This window comes from Salvelinus namaycush, chromosome 18 (assembly GCF_016432855.1).
Source record: "Salvelinus namaycush isolate Seneca chromosome 18, SaNama_1.0, whole genome shotgun sequence".
Lineage (NCBI taxonomy): Eukaryota > Metazoa > Chordata > Actinopteri > Salmoniformes > Salmonidae > Salvelinus > Salvelinus namaycush.
In genome coordinates this window covers 16,383,274-16,399,197 of record NC_052324.1, presented here as the reverse complement: position 1 = coordinate 16,399,197, position 15,924 = coordinate 16,383,274, and the positions used below count along the sequence as shown (strand labels likewise).

At 44.3% G+C, this 15,924-nt stretch overlaps 1 protein-coding gene across 1 annotated transcript in view; it reads right to left on the bottom strand.

The window, feature by feature from the left end:
- LOC120063153 (sarcoplasmic/endoplasmic reticulum calcium ATPase 2-like) overlaps positions 1-15,924 on the bottom strand; it is a 41,120-nt gene that overhangs the window by 11,800 nt on the left and 13,396 nt on the right. The window contains exon 6 of the mRNA XM_039013345.1: positions 4,728-4,808. Coding sequence (XP_038869273.1) covers positions 4,728-4,808 — 81 coding nt within the window. The remainder of the gene's footprint in view (positions 1-4,727; positions 4,809-15,924) is intronic.

Genomic DNA, 15,924 nt, shown 5'->3' with positions numbered 1-15,924 from the left:
TTTATACAATAAACCCTTTTCCCATAACATTATCGAGCCAATTAAGGAATAGACGGAACTTGTAATAACATTAGAAGCTGAATTCGGTTTTAATCAAAATAATAACTCTTGCGAGCTATGACATAATAAAGGAATTCGAATATGTCGCAAGAGAAAATAATTTGCCCTTAAACTCACCTGATAATTTCCATCAATGGATGTCGGTTTAACTAGTTTGACTGCTATGATTAAGCAATAAGGCACGAGGGCAGTATTGTATATGGCCAATATACCATGGCTAACGGCTGTTCTTAAGCAGTATCCAGATACAGCAGTTAGCCGTGGTATATTGGCCATATACCACAAATCCATGGGGTGCCTTATTGCTATTATAAACTGGTTACCAACGTAATTAGAGCAGTAAAAATAAAAATGTTGTCATATCCATGGTATATGGTCTGATATACCACGGCTTTCGGCCAATCAGCATTCAGGGCTCAAACCCAGTTTAAAATGGTAAATAAATCCCTTGTGTGGATGTGCATAACTATAGATAAATCCGACAGGAGAGTTTGAGTGATGAAAGTTGGACAGAGGGTCTCAAAATCTCTGAGTAAGAAAGACTTGGACGAAAAAAGAATGAGAAAAAAGAAAAAAGAAAACGAATGTTTTTTCTGGCAATTGTGCCATCATTATGTGCCAGATGTTAAGACTACAAACCGTTATAAAATGGCCAATTTGTGAGATTGACTTGCTCCCAGCTGTGCCCTGGATACCATATGTGAATTGATTGCCCCCCATCTATCTTCAGAGTTCGTTCTGCTAGGTGACTTAAACTGGGATATGCTTAACACCCCGGCCGTCCTACAATCTAAGCTAGACGCCCTCAATCTCAGAAATTATCAAGGAACCCACCAGGTACAACCCTAAATCCGTAAACATGGGCACCCTCATAGATATTATCCTGACCAACTTGCCCTCCAAATACACCTCTACTGTTTTCAATCAGGATCTCAGCGATCACTGCCTCATTGCCTGCATCCATTATGGGTCCGCAGTCAAACGACCACCCCTCATCACTGTCAAACGCTCCCGAAAACACTTCTGCAAACAGGCCTTTTTAATCGACCTGGTCCGGGTATCCTGGAAGGATATTGACCTAATCCCGTCAGTAGAGGATGCCTGGTTGTTCTTTAAAAGTATTTTCCTCACCATCTTAAATAAGCATGCCCCTTTCAAAAAATGTAGAACTAAGAACAGATATAGCCCTTGGTTCACTCCAGACATGACTGTTCTCGACCAGCACAAAAAAATCCTGTGGCGTACTGCACTAGCATCGAATAGTCCCCGCAATATGCAACTTTTCAGGGAAGTCAGGAACCAATACACACAGTCAGTTAGGAAAGCAAAGGCTAGCTTTTTCAAACAGAAATTTGCATCCTGCAGCTCTAACTCCAAAAAGTTCTGGGATACTGTAAAGTCCATGGAGAATAAGACCACCTCCTGCACTGAGGCTAGGAAACACTGTCATCACCGATAAATCCACGATCATTTCAATAAGCATTTCTCTACGGCTGGCCATGCTTTCCTCCTGGCTACCTCAACCCCGGCTAACAGCTCCACACCCCCTACAGCTACTTGCCCAAGCCTCCCCGGCTTCTCCTTCACTCAAATCCAGATAGCAGATGTTCTGAAAGAGCTGCAAAACCTGGACCCGTACAAATCAGCTGGGCTAAACAATCTGGGCCCCCTCTAAAATGATCCGCCGCCATTGTTGCAACCCCTATTACTAGCCTGTTCAACCTCTCTTTCGTATCGTCCGAGATTCCTAAAGATTGGAAAGCTGCCGCGGTCATCCCCCTCTTCAAAGGGGGTGGCACTCTAGACCTAAACTGTTACAGACCTATATCCATCCTACCCTGCCTTTCCAAAGTCTTCAAAAGCCAAGTTAACAAACAGATCACCGACCATTTCGAATCCCACCGTACCTTCTCCGCTGTGCAATCTTGTTTCCGAGCTGGTCAAGGATGTACCTCAGACACGCTCAAGGTACTAAACGATATCATAACCACCATCGATAAAAGACAGTACTGTGCAGCCGTCTTCATCGACCTGGCCAAGGCTTTCGACTCTGTCAATCACTGTATTCTTCTCGGCAGACTCAACATCCTTGGTTTCTCAAATGACTGCCGCGCCTGGTTCACCAACTACTTCTCAGATAGAGTTCAGTGTGTCAAATCGGAGGGCCTGTTGTCCGGACCTCTGGCAGTCTCTATGGGGGTACCACAGGGTTAAATTCTCAGGCCGACCCTTTTCTCTGTATAGATCAATGATGTCGCTCTTGCTGCGGGTGATTCCTTGATCCACCTCTACGCAGACGACACCATTCTGTAAACATCTGGCCCTTCTTTGAACACTGTTAACAAACCTCCAGACAAGTTTCAATGCCATACAATACTCCTTCCGTGGCCTCCAACTGCTCTTAAACGCTAGTAAAACTAAATGCATGCTCTTCAACCGATTGCTGCCCGCACCCGCCAAAGCCCCCTTCACCCACGCTTCCAAACATACCCTCGTAAAACTGATTATCCTACCGATTCTCGACTTCGGCGATGTAATTTACAAAATAGCCTCCAACACTCTACTCAGCCAACTGGATGTAGTCTATCACAGTGCCATCCATTTTGTCACCAAAGCCCCATATACCACCCACCACTGCGACCTGTATGCTCTCGTTGGCTGGCCCTCGCTACATATTCGTCGCCAGACCCACTGGCTCCAGGTCATCTATAAGTCTTTGCTAGGTAAAGCTCTGCCTTATCTCAGCTCACTGGTCACCATAACAACACCCACCCCTAGCACGCGTTCCAGCAGGTATATCTCACTGGTCATCCCCAAAGCCAACACCTACTTTGGCCACCTTTCCTTCCAGTTCTCTGCTGCCAATGACTGGAACGAATTGCAAAAAATACAAATAAATACAAATAAAAATTGCTGAAGTTGGAGACATATCTCCCTCACTAACTTTAAGCATCAGCTATCTGAGCAGCTCACCAATCGTTGCAGCTGTACACAGGCCATCTGTAAATAGCCCATCCAACTACCTACCTCATCCCCATATTGTTTTTATTTACTTTTTTTGCACACCAGTATTTCTACTTGCACATCATCATCTGCACATCTATCACTCCAGTGTTAATTTGCTAAATTGTAATTACTTTGCTACTATGGCCTATTTATTGCCTTACCTCCTTACACCATTTGCACACACTGTATATAGATTTTTCTATTGTTATTGACTGTACTTTTGTTGATCCCATGTGTAACTCTGTTGTTGTTTTTTTGTCGCTTTGCGTTGCTTTATCTTGGCCAGGTCGCAGTTGTCAATGAGAACTTGTTCTCAACTGGCCTACTTGGTTAAATAAAGGTGAAATAAAAATAAATAAATAAAAGGCATGAACCCAGATTTAATTCTGTAGCCTATGATAGTAATTCAACTTTTCCATGGTTTGCGTGGATACATGCAGGTAGCCTATAGCCCCTGATAGGCCTACATCTCATTTCAGGTAGTCTACAGTAGCCTAGACAAGATGTAAACTGAACGATTTAGCAGCTTGCTTAGCAGCTTGCTTAGACTAATTTATTAAACATGAATAAGCGAGCCGATTGCAAGATAAGTGTTTGTATTTCCCAATAGCCTACTGAGGATGGGGGTCATCATTTCAATCACTGAATTAAATAACATGTATATGATCTGAATATGCTTGTCAACAACAGCCAGTGATTATTTGTTTGGCCTAATCTGACCACGGTTACCATCAATCTAATGCATTCCAACAACTGATCTGCAATTGCAATAGAGCTTTGACAACGTCCAATTGAATTAACTAAACTTGGCCCTTAATAATCGCACAATAACAAAAAGGCTACAACAAACTGAAGTTATTGGCTATTTAATAAATCAGTTTGCCAGCTCCAGGTAGACTACACAAGTGGCACAAATTGATTTGCAATGACTCCAGTGATTGTAATTTCTACATATTTTCTGTATCAATTGGTAGCCTACAGTAGCATATAAATGAAAAGGCTAATTGCTGGCCAAAGGTAAATGTATCATTTCCACATTTAATGTCAGTTTCATTAAAAAGAACCACGCAAGGGAGTTCCATAACTGAGAACTGTGAATGCTTAAAACACTTTGCTTGATACCGTTTTCTTTAAGCAAAGTCCACATTATAATGGAGTTTAAACCACATCCGAGATAATTTATGTAATACGCTCTAGTGCGCCCAAAGTCATTTTCCAGAGCTTTGTCTCCATTATGTATTGACGTGCATCAGCTCTAGCCTGTTAATATGTTTAATGGAAAAAGGGTTGGAGAAAAATAGGTGTTTCTATAATGATAGTCTAAAAACAGTTGTCACAACGTGACGCGCGTTCTGCTATGGCTCCTCTCATTCATGTGACTCAGCCAATAGTGGACTAAGCTGCAGTGCTCTCTCTCTCTCTCAACACCCCACTCACTCACTCACTCACAGCAGCAAGTCACAGTGAAATATACATATAAATATTTTTAAGAGAAATGCCACGGCGGCCGCGGTGTGACATAGAAATAACCCAAAAACCCACAACCAATACATTTTCACCCGCAACATAATTTTCAAAGTAGCCCAATTCGGCAGGAAAACCATGGACATGGCAACCCTGAGTATAGGAAAAACAGTGCAGCAAACAGCTGTGTGTCTTACCGGTCAGGATAGACTGGTCTACTCTCAGGGTTGTAGATTTGATGGAAGAGAGACGGATGTCTGCAGGAACCTTGTCTCCAACTAGGGGGGAAAGAAGACAGACACACAGAGAGAATTAGAGAAACAGATTACAATGTCATAAATGGACAATGATGCATTGCAATCAGCAAAAAGTAGACACATGATACCTCACATGACCTCCATAACATCTGCCCATGATGTCAACTCATTGTAGCACAAAACAGACACAATATAGTTACAGGTCTCTCATGACAAACTGGTTATGCATGTGCAAAGCCAAAAACAAGTTTAAGCCTATGCTGTAAGCAGAACATTATGAAAAAAAACACCCTATACAGAGTGCTTAGACTAATGGACCTTGAAGACTACCAAGCTGTTCACTGAAATATAGATGCAATTTATTCAGCTTCACTGTTAACCGACAGACTATAGCTCATTTCAAGGTTGGTTGCTGGGCCACACGAAGGCAGAGGAAGGGTACTGGGCTTCTATCGCTGTAGGGGAGAAAGAAACACCAGAGCAGGAATAGGAAATGGAGGACTGGTGAGCCTTAAAACGCCGGTCCATAAGAAAGAACCCAATTTGGGCCACATCTGAATTGTGGTGACCCGATTCAGCAACCTATTAGCGCATAAATGCTGGGAGATGGGGAAACCACTCGGTTTAAGGCACGGTTCTTCTTTCAGTTTCAACGTGCAGAGCAGTTCCACATAAAACATGTCAATTTGCTCTTACAGATATGGGCCCGGTTTCCCAAAAGCATCTTAAGGCAAAATTGGTAGTTAGAACTTTTATAGGAGCATCGTTAAACCTCCGAGCTGTTTCCCAAAACCATCGTCACCAAAGCAGGACTTGAAAAAGCTCGTTATTTACCGACTGCCTCAGACCACTCGTGGAACAACTAAGTGAGTCGTTAGATGCGTTTTTCCCAACCGTGTCACTTTATACACAGAAGATCTCTGCTAAACATAGAATCAAGATGTTTATCTGTCTCTCTGCAACTGTCGAATACTTCGTTGTGAAGTTGACTACAAATACAAAGTTCCCAATGTCTTTGCAATTGTTACAAACAAGCAAACGGTAAAAAGGAGGCATCAAATTAAAAACAGAATGACTGCATTAAATAATATACCATGTGGGCTATAGGCCTATATATTTATGTTCAATTAATTGACTTCTAATTTGCAATTTGTACACTACTGTCCAATTTTTTCCTCAATATATTTCATGATGTACCAAATCTTGATTTAATGCATTATTATAGAGTAAGCGTTAGAATAAGCTGCCTCAATATTTGCACCCATAGGTGATAATATCTCTAGGAGCTAATCTGCCATCAGTATTGTGGAACATATATAATGCTAAAGTAAGATTTGAATGGAGGAAGCTGATCCGAGAGCAGCACTGGCTTTCTTTCGATCCCATCAGTAGACATGCTCCAACGACGTACTAATTGATCATTCTCTCTGCGTGGTGTTCCGGGAAACGCATGTCAAATCTTCGGCCCTCGTAGATGCCAAAGTTCCATTGCTATCGGGAAACCGGGCCCTGGAGACTCCACATAGTATTACATTTATTCCACTAACCATGTGTAACGGATGTGAAATGGCTAGCTAGTTAGCGGGTACGCGCTAGTAGCGTTTCAATCAGTTACGTCACTTGCTCTGAAACCTAGATGTAGTGTTGCCCCTTGCTCTGCAAGGGCCGCGGCTTTTGTGGAGCGATGGGTAACGAAGCTTCGTGGGTGACTGTTGTTGATGTGTGCAGAGGGTCCCTGGTTCGAGCCCGAGGTCGGGGCGAGGGGACGGTTTAAAGTTGTACTGTTACACATGCTGGCCTGTCAAAATGAATGTCCCTAATAAAAACACCTCCACACACAGACCATCTCGCAAAGGAGACAAACAGGAAGACGTGCATCTTTAGTCAACAGGACGAACAAGGTGATGTCGTGCAGACAGAGAAGAAAAAGAAAAGGCTAATAAATGGCTTGCTTTTTAATTATGCAAACATGATCCCCCTGTGCGCTTGAGGGGAGAGGAAAATAGAAAACTTTACCGAACAAAAATAGAAAACGCAACATGTAAAGTTTGGTCCCATGTTTCATGAGCTGAAATACAAGATCCCAGAATATTCTCTCAAATTTTGTGCACAAATTTGTTTATATCTGTTTGTGAACATTTCTCCTTTGCCAAAATATATCATCCAACTGACAGGTGTGGCATATCAAGATGCTGATTATAACAGCGTATCATTACACAGGTGCACCTTGCACTGGGGACAATAAAAGGCCTCTCTAAAATGTGAAGTTTTGTCACACAACACAATGCTACAGAAGTCTCAATTTGAGTGAGTGTACAATTGGCATGCTGACTGGAGGAATGTCTACTAGAGCTGTTGCCAGAGAATTGAAAGTTCATTCCTCTACCATAAGCCGCCTCCAACGTCATTTTAGAAAATTTGGCAGTACGTCCAACCGGCCTCAGAACCACATGTAACCACTCTATGCCCCTGCACAGTCATTAATTTCCTTTATTGAACTAACTGATAGCAGCTGTTTCCATCATCCCCACTGAACAGGAAGAGGTGGAGGAGATAATCCCAGACGCTGTCACTTGGACATGGAGCCCCGCCTTCCAAAACTCAGACGCAACAGGAGTGGCTCTTAGAACAAACAGTACACACTGGAACAGAGACAGAGAGAGAGAGAGAGAGAGACAGACTCACCCCGGTGTGCAGTTGGGTACTCTATCAGGCCATATTACAGACACTGGTGCCAGGAGTTCTGGACCACCAGTGGCCATGGGCCAATCATGAGACATCTTTTCTCAGAAATAATTGTGTAGAGCTCAATCGCATCTTTCAACTGTCTAATGTGGAACAATGCGTTTCACTTCTGATAAGGTCAGGCAACCTACCTCACAGAGGGAAGTATAAAATTGTATCAATGTTATTTGTGCCGAATACAACAGGTGTAGGCTTACCGTGAAATGCTTACTTACGAGCCCTTGCCCAATAATGCAGAGTTAAAAGGTAAAAACATTTGGTTAAATGAAAAAAGGAAATAGTAACAATAATGAGGCTATATACAAGTAGTATCGGTACTGAGTCAATGTGCAGGGAGGGGTACGACGTAGTTGAGATACAGTAAAATGTACATGTAGGTAGGTGTTAGCTAACGTTAGCTGTCTGACTTTATTAGCCAGCTAATTTTTCACACCATAAACTAAATTATTTGAACAGTTAAATTGGCTAATGTTGCTCAACATTTCTCTGGCTAGCTAACGGAGAATTCGATAAAGCTAGCAAGATACTTAATGTGAACAATACTTGTTCTACCACACTTTCTCCCTCACCTCAAACTATCCAAATGCCAGTTGTTTTTCGGTTACAGTTCATGAAGTACGCTTCATCACCTTCTCGCCCCCGTCTCCGTGGTCAGGCTTCTCACCTACCTCTTCGTTATCGTTCAGAGGACGCGCCAACTGCCTTTTCACTCGCCCGCTGTATATCCAGGGTGCTCGCTGATGCTGTAACTAGCACATTGGTTGTGTCTCTCTTCAGTCGCGTGCTGCATTCTGTTATGTGAACGATTGGCTGAGCCTTGGATACAGCCCGTATTTCTCCATACGCGCATCACTCGTTCACTGACAGCTAGTAGTGATCCAAAGCCCCTCCGCCCAAACTTTTCTCATTGGATCTACACGAATCACGTAGGTCACCTATTTTGGATTCAAAACACAGAATTTCGCCGAAAAGTGACTAGGCAATCAGGATAGATAATAAAACAGAGTAGCAGCAGCGTATGTGAAGAGTGAAAGTGTGTCTGTGAGTGTGTCTGTGTGTGGGGGGCGTCAACATGCATGTGCATTGTGTGTATGTGTGAGAGCGTATTGTGGCATACCGCGGACAAGCCACAAGGGGGAGACTCGTCGAGGCCTGGTGGTGACAGGCATTCTACATCACGCGGTGGTGGCTCCCTCTGCTGGATGTGCCAGGTCTCGAGGGGTCCTCCACCAGGACTAATTGGGGCTGATTGAGGCTGGAGAGTAATCAAGGGGCTGATTGCTCACCAGCTGTACGGGGCCCATAAAGCTGCCAGGAGTGCAGCACACGGGAGGGTTGGAGGTAGTGAGAGGTTGCTACCGGACAGACATCCTCACGTTCTGCTAGAACCGAAGGGCTTGGTGTTCTACCCCAGAGGAAACTGGGTTCTTTTTCTTTATTGTTTTAAATAAACACCCTTGAAACTGAGGTAACACACTTGTCTGAGTAAACGTTTTGATCAAACCCCCTGGTCTGCCACAAGTGGTGGAGAATGCGGGCAAGTCTGACAACATGGTCAGACCAGGGTTGACGTTTACGCAGTATCAGCGCGGACGAGCTGATAGCTCAGTTCGTTCGGGCCCAACAAGCGCAACAGGACATTCAGGAACGAACGCTGGAAGAACAGCGTCTACAGAATGTCCGACAGCTGGAGGAAGTCAGGAAGCTTCGAGGAGAAACAGACCAAATCACATCCCACTCAGTTTTTAAATCAAGCTAACGGAGGATGATGATATCGAGACCTACTTCTGCACATTCGAATGGACAGCACTCCGTGAAGGTTGGCCCAAGGCGAAGTGGGCGAGTCTGCTGGCCCCGTTCCTGTCCAGAGACGCCCAAAAGGCGTATTATGACCTCAACACCAAACAGGTGGCTAACTACGACTGTTTCAAGTGGGAGGTACTCAGCCGCTACAGGTACAACCTGGCCCTTTGGTCCCAACTGGAGGTTTGTGTCAGAAGCTTCCCCCCCGAGCCCAAGTGAGCAAACTACTGCGCATCACCAGAGCATGGCTCCTAACCGACGTAGCCACCTTCCCCATTATCAACAAAGTGGTCATGGATCGCTTCTTACGGGTGCTACCTCACGACATGAAGAGGGCGGCAAGCCTACGCACGCCCCAAACCTTGGGAGGACCCCTTGGGAGCCGTGGAGACGCACCAGAACACAGAGGCCCTGCTGAAGGGGACGTAGGCCGAGTCTGGGAGCCGTCGAAGGGAACGGAAGGACGATCCCACCACCATTCTCCCCAATCTGACAGTCAGCTGGGCTAAAGGACTGCAGTCCCACAGGGAGACCGCCAGGGGAGTCAACCCACCACCGACGACCCCAGGTGGATGAAGACCAAAGGTGGTGTTTTGAGTGTGGCACCCAGTGACACCTTGCATGGAATTTCCTGGGTCGAGAGGAGTCGATGCCATCAGGGGGCCCCGGAGACGAGTCGGGGCACAGAGTAAACTATGTCACCTCCTGTTGGGCCCGCAGCGAACCACCAGCACCCATGGTCCCGGTGAAAGTTGACGGTCACGACATCCTGATGGATTCCGGGAGTGTGGTAACACTTGTACAAGCACGCCTGCAGGCCCATCTGACCGAGCATGGTGAGATGTCTGTCTCCTTTGTCCACAGCGGCACCAAGCGGTATTCGACTGGGCAGGCCACCATCATGACGCCACAAGGGAGCTGCCAGATGGTGGTGGGTGCCGTACCAGAGTTTCTGGTACCCCTCCTCGTGGGACAAGATTGTCCACAGCACTGTGGAAACACGAGCTGGATAAGAGTATGAACCCATGTTCCTCCTCCTTGATTTCGAGGGACCCCCGAGACACCTGCCCTGAGCCCCGAGGGGGACAGTTCAGGACCTTCCAGTGGGAGGATCCAAACTTGAAAGCCGCTGCAGCCCAAGTGATAGTGGTGGATGGCCAGCTTCTTCCGGGGTTGAATGACCGGCAATACCCCCATTTCCAAATCGAAAATAACCTGTTGTATCAGGTGTCGCACGAACAGGGAGAACTTCGAGAGGTGCTGTTGCTGCCCCACCGGTACGTCAGAACCATTCTTTAGCTAGCCCACACCCATTTGTTGGGGGCGCACCTGGGAATGGAGAAGACCCGGTAACGGATTGCCGCCTGGAAGAATATTGCCATAGCTACCCAGAGTGTCAAATCACCGCCCCAAAAACACACGATACGAAAGAGGCCATACCAGATCCTCAAGGCCCGAAGGAAGGCCGTGAAGCAGGAGGTGGAGGCTATGCTGAGGATGGGAGTCATCGAAGGAGTACCAAAGTGCATGGTGCAGCGCCATCGCGATGGTGCCCTAACCGGACGGTAGTCTGCGTTTCTGCAATGACATCTAGGGGGTGAACAATATCAGTTTGTTTGACGCCTACCCAATGACGATGGTGGACAAGTTCATCGACCGGTTGGAAAGGCCCGGTACATCAGCACCCTGGACCTGACCAGGGGATATTGGCAGGTACCCTTGGAAGCCTCCTCACGGGAGAAGACAGCATTCTCAACACGGGACGGGTTATACCAATACCGGGTCTTCCCATTCGTTCTCCATGGAGCCCCGCCCATGTTTCAGCACCTGATAGACTTAGTCCTCCGACCCCACCAACAGTACGCAGCAGCCTATTTGGATGACATCATCCACAGCCAAGGTTGGGAAGCGCACCTGACGTGCCTCCAGGTGGTACTGGACGCGCTCAGGAAAGCTGGGTTGACAGCGAATCCCAAGAAATGCAAGCTGGGGTTCGAGGAGGTAGAGTTCCTGGGGTATTTGATCGGACAGGGGAAACGTTAAGCCCCAGGAGAGGAAGGTCCAGGCGGTTCGTGACTGGCCCGTTCCCCGCACCAAGACAAAGGTCAAGTCCTTCCTGGGGCTGGCGGGATACTATCGCCGGTTTATCCAACTTTGCAGCTATAGCCTCCCCCTTACCGATCTGACCAGGGCCCGCCTTCCAAAAACAGTGAAGTGGTCGGACGAGGCCAAAGTGGCATTCAGGCGTCTGAAAGAAGCCCTGTGCTCCCATCCGATTCTCGTGATGCTCGATTTCCAGGTACCAATGCTCGTGCAGACGGATGCCTGCGACACGGAACTAGGGTCTGTCCTGTCCCAGGTACACAATGGGGAGGAACACCCCATGTACATAAGCCAGAAGTTGATACCCTGAGAAAATAAGTACTCGATTGTCGAGAGTGTCTAGCGGTGAAGTGGGCATTAGACACTTAAGTATTACCTGTTGGGCACCCACCTCACCCTGGTCCCAGACCATGCTCCCCTGGTCTGGATGGCCAGGGGAAAGGACACGAACGATCGAGTCACCTGGTGGTTCTTGTCCCTTCAACATCTCTTTTTCTGTTGTGCACAGGTCAGGTGCGAAGCATGGGAACGCGGATGCCCTATCGAGAAGGGAGACGTACATCGCACTGACAACCGAAGGAGGCGTACCGCAGACAAGCACCCAGGGGAGACTCGAGGCCTGGTGGTGACAGATCTACATCACGCGGTGGTGGCTCCCTCTGCGACGTGCCAGGTCTCAACGGTTCCTCCGGCCAGGACTAATTGAGGCTTTTGAGTAATCAAGGGGCTGATTGCTCACCAGCTGTACGGGGCCCATAAAGCTGTCAGGAGGGCAGCACACGGGAGGGTTGGAGGTAGTGAGAGGTTGCTACCGGACAGACATCCTTATGTTCTGCTAGAACCGAGGGGCTTGGTGTTCTACCCCAGAGGAAACCGGGTTATTTTTCTTTATTGTTTTAAATAAACACCCTTGAAACTGAGGTGTGAATATTCCGAGTAGCACATTTTTATTAACTGTTAAGCAGTCTTGTGTCTTGGCGGTAGCAGAGAAAACAGTCTGACTTGGGTGGCTAGTCTGACAATTTATAGGGCCTTCATCTGAAAAAAAAAAAAAATTATCATCAGCCTCACTTGGTCTATTCAGACAAAGGCAAACTGTTACAGAATAATATCTAAAGGCCAAAGAAAGATACGTTTGGGAAGAGTTTCAATATACAATCTGAGGCCAAACTGAACAGAAAGAAAACATGACCAGTCAAATGTTTCCGCTTCAGCCATGAAGTATAACGGCCACATCCTAAGGGTTGTGTAATACTTCCTGTGCTAAGAGACAATACATTTTTTAAGACATACTTATGACTGCAGGACAGGAGGGAACTAGAGAAACAAATTGGGATGGCTTGAGGCTGTTTAAAATGGCACTTGTTGATGTCATAAGAAAAAAGGAAACGCAACAGTGAAAAGCACACAAGGCACACATTACATTGTCCTGGTGCAGTTCAACTGGCCCGCAGGACTGCTCTGGATGAAGTGTGTGTGTGTATATATATAATCTGTCCCTTTATGTCAACATCCTACTTGGTACCAGGCCAAACCTCTGTGACAGTCTCCACACCTAGGAGAGTGAGACAGGCAGCATAGCAACAAGACGCACGGACTCAAGAGTCAGTGCCAGACATGACTCTCAGGGGTGTCCTTCTTTACAACAGAGGAGTAGGTCCAAGCAAGGCCGCCAAACCAGGAAGACAGACAGACGGACACAAGCCCTTGCGTTTATGACTGCATGACACAGCAGGTTTCTGTGTCCAATCCTGAGGGTGCAGGTGCTGATGGCAGATACAACAAAAGGCTGAAAAGCTGCTATTCTGAGGAGGCTATTTCAGAAGCACTCAACAGGTAATAACGTCCTGGAACTCTTAAAGTGCTCTTAACCAGCTGTTCTTGTCTAGGCAGCATCCACTACTGACCAAGTGTATAGTACACTAACAATTCAGGTAGATGGTAATGGAAACTGTACTATAGAGGCACAAAATAGGTAAAAGGAATAACAAAAAGAAATGGAGGTACTTATTCAAGAACTATTAAGTGCTATGTACTACAAAAATAAAGCGAATTGGATGGAAATTTATATTTTTTTCTTGAATCTTCAACATACAAATACTACCAAAAATAATTTACAGAAACTCATTACAAATGAAGTCATCCATGCTTCACCAAATTATTTGTTGAAAGAAGCAAAATATTTTTTCAGTCTCCTCCATTTCCCTGAATGATGTTAACTGTAAGGATTTATTTCCTAATAATAGTCATAATCTAAAATTAACAAATTTACAGAAAGACCTGTGTGAAGGCCAACTTACAGAAGAGGAACTTTGAGGCCATTTGAATTACTCCTATAAAAATGGTAGACTTTCAGGCACTCAACAAGGTCTGACTTCATTACTACTAAAACAGGACCCAGGTGGTAAGTATAAAGATCCAGTCCATTTAAATAAATAAAAACTGGAGGCCTCTTCCACTTTATGTTGTGATGCAAAAATTCTGGCGAAATGCATAGCCCAGGTATTGTTCATCCTGATCAGACAGGTGTTTTACATGGACGATATATTGGAGATACTACACGACACTTACTTGAAACCATTGAACATTATGAAACATACAAAAAGACACCAGGCCTGGTCTTCATAGCGGATTTTGAAAAGGCGTTTGATAAAGTACAACTAGAATTTATATATAAATGCCTGGATTACTTTAATTTTGGTGAATCTCATACAATGGGTTAAAGTTATGTACTGCAACCCCAGATGTAAAATAGTAAATAATGGTTACTTCTCAGAAAGTATTGAGATTTTAAGAGGAGTAAAACAAGATTGTCTATTGTGTCCATATCTATTTATTATGGCCATTGAAATGTTAGCTATTAAAATTAGATCCAACAAGAACATCAAGGGGTTAGAAATCCAGGGGATGAAAACAAAAGTGTCCATGTATGCCGATGACTCCAGTTTTTTATTAAGTCCTGCACAGTCTCATTGAAGATCTTGATCACTTTTCTAGCCTCTCTGGACTAAAACCTAATTATGACAAGTGTACCATATTACGTATTGCATCGTTAAAAGACATTGGTAAACTACAAGGTAGTGTAAATACTAAAAATGAGTGGATGATGTAGACATACTTGGTATTCACATCTAAATATATATACAAGAACTTACAATTAATTTCAATAGAAAGTTTGCAAAAATAGATAAGATTCTGCAACCATGGAGAGGTAAATACTTGTCTATTTATGGAAAAATCACATTGATTAACTTTTTGGTCCTATCACAGTTTACTTACTTACTAATGGTGCTGCCTACTCCAGATGACTCATTTTTTTAATCATATGAGCAAACAATATTTCATTTGGAATGCTAAGCCAGACAAAATTAAACGTGCCTATTTATATAATGAATGAGTTTGGGGGGGGCTAAAATTAGATATTAAAGCTTTAAACCTCTTACTAAAAGCTTCACTCATACATAAGTTAAACTTAAACCAAAAATGGTTCTCCAGTAGGTTATCAAGAAAGGCTCATCCTTTGTTCATAAATTGCCTTTCTACAGATTACAGCTTCTCATTTCCGACAAAATGATATTTTTTATTTTATTTTTTAAGTATCGCCCTTCCTTAAACAAGCCATACAAAGCCGGTTACAATTTCAGTATTATCCTCCTGAAAAGATAGAACAATTGTTATGGTTAAACTCAAATATACTGATTAATTTAAAAAAAACATTCTTTATGGAAAAAATGTATAATATTTATTAATGATATTATGAATAAAACGGTGGAGTTGTGTCACATATGTAGCTATTGAAAATATATGGGAATGTCTGCTCAATCCATACGCATAACTAACTGATTGCAGCATTACCACAAAAATGTAGGAGGCAAGTGGAAAAGGAAAAAGGTAGGGAACTTGTTCGCCTGCCATATATTAAAAGACACAAATTGGCATAAATAGAAAAATATCAGTTTCATGAGGACAAAAAATGTTGACAGTTGCTCCATACAGGTTTCAAAATAAATGGGAAGAGATTTGATGTACCGATTCCATGGCACGTGTGTTTTTAATACCAGTTCATAAACCTTGATTCAACACGTCAAGTTTTTCAATTTAAATTATTATACAAAATTCTTGCCACCAACAGAATGCTATATATATGGGGCATAGAACCTCTCTCAGCTCTGTATATTTTGCTGCAAAGAGACAATCACTAGATCATTTATTCTGGTATTGCCCCTATGTAGCTTGCTTCTGGTCACAGGTTCAGGAATGGTTAAAATATTTTAAAATCACAACATTCACTTAAAATGAACCTTACAAATAGCAGTGGTTGGCGATTTGGAAAGCCATAGTCAATAAATAATCCTTGTAGGAAAGGTTCTTTAGCTCACAATCTATGTATACTATACGATTAGAAATGTATGTATGTACAGTTGAGGTCGGAAGTTAACATACACCTTAGCCAAACACATTTAAACTCAGTTTTTCACAATTCCTG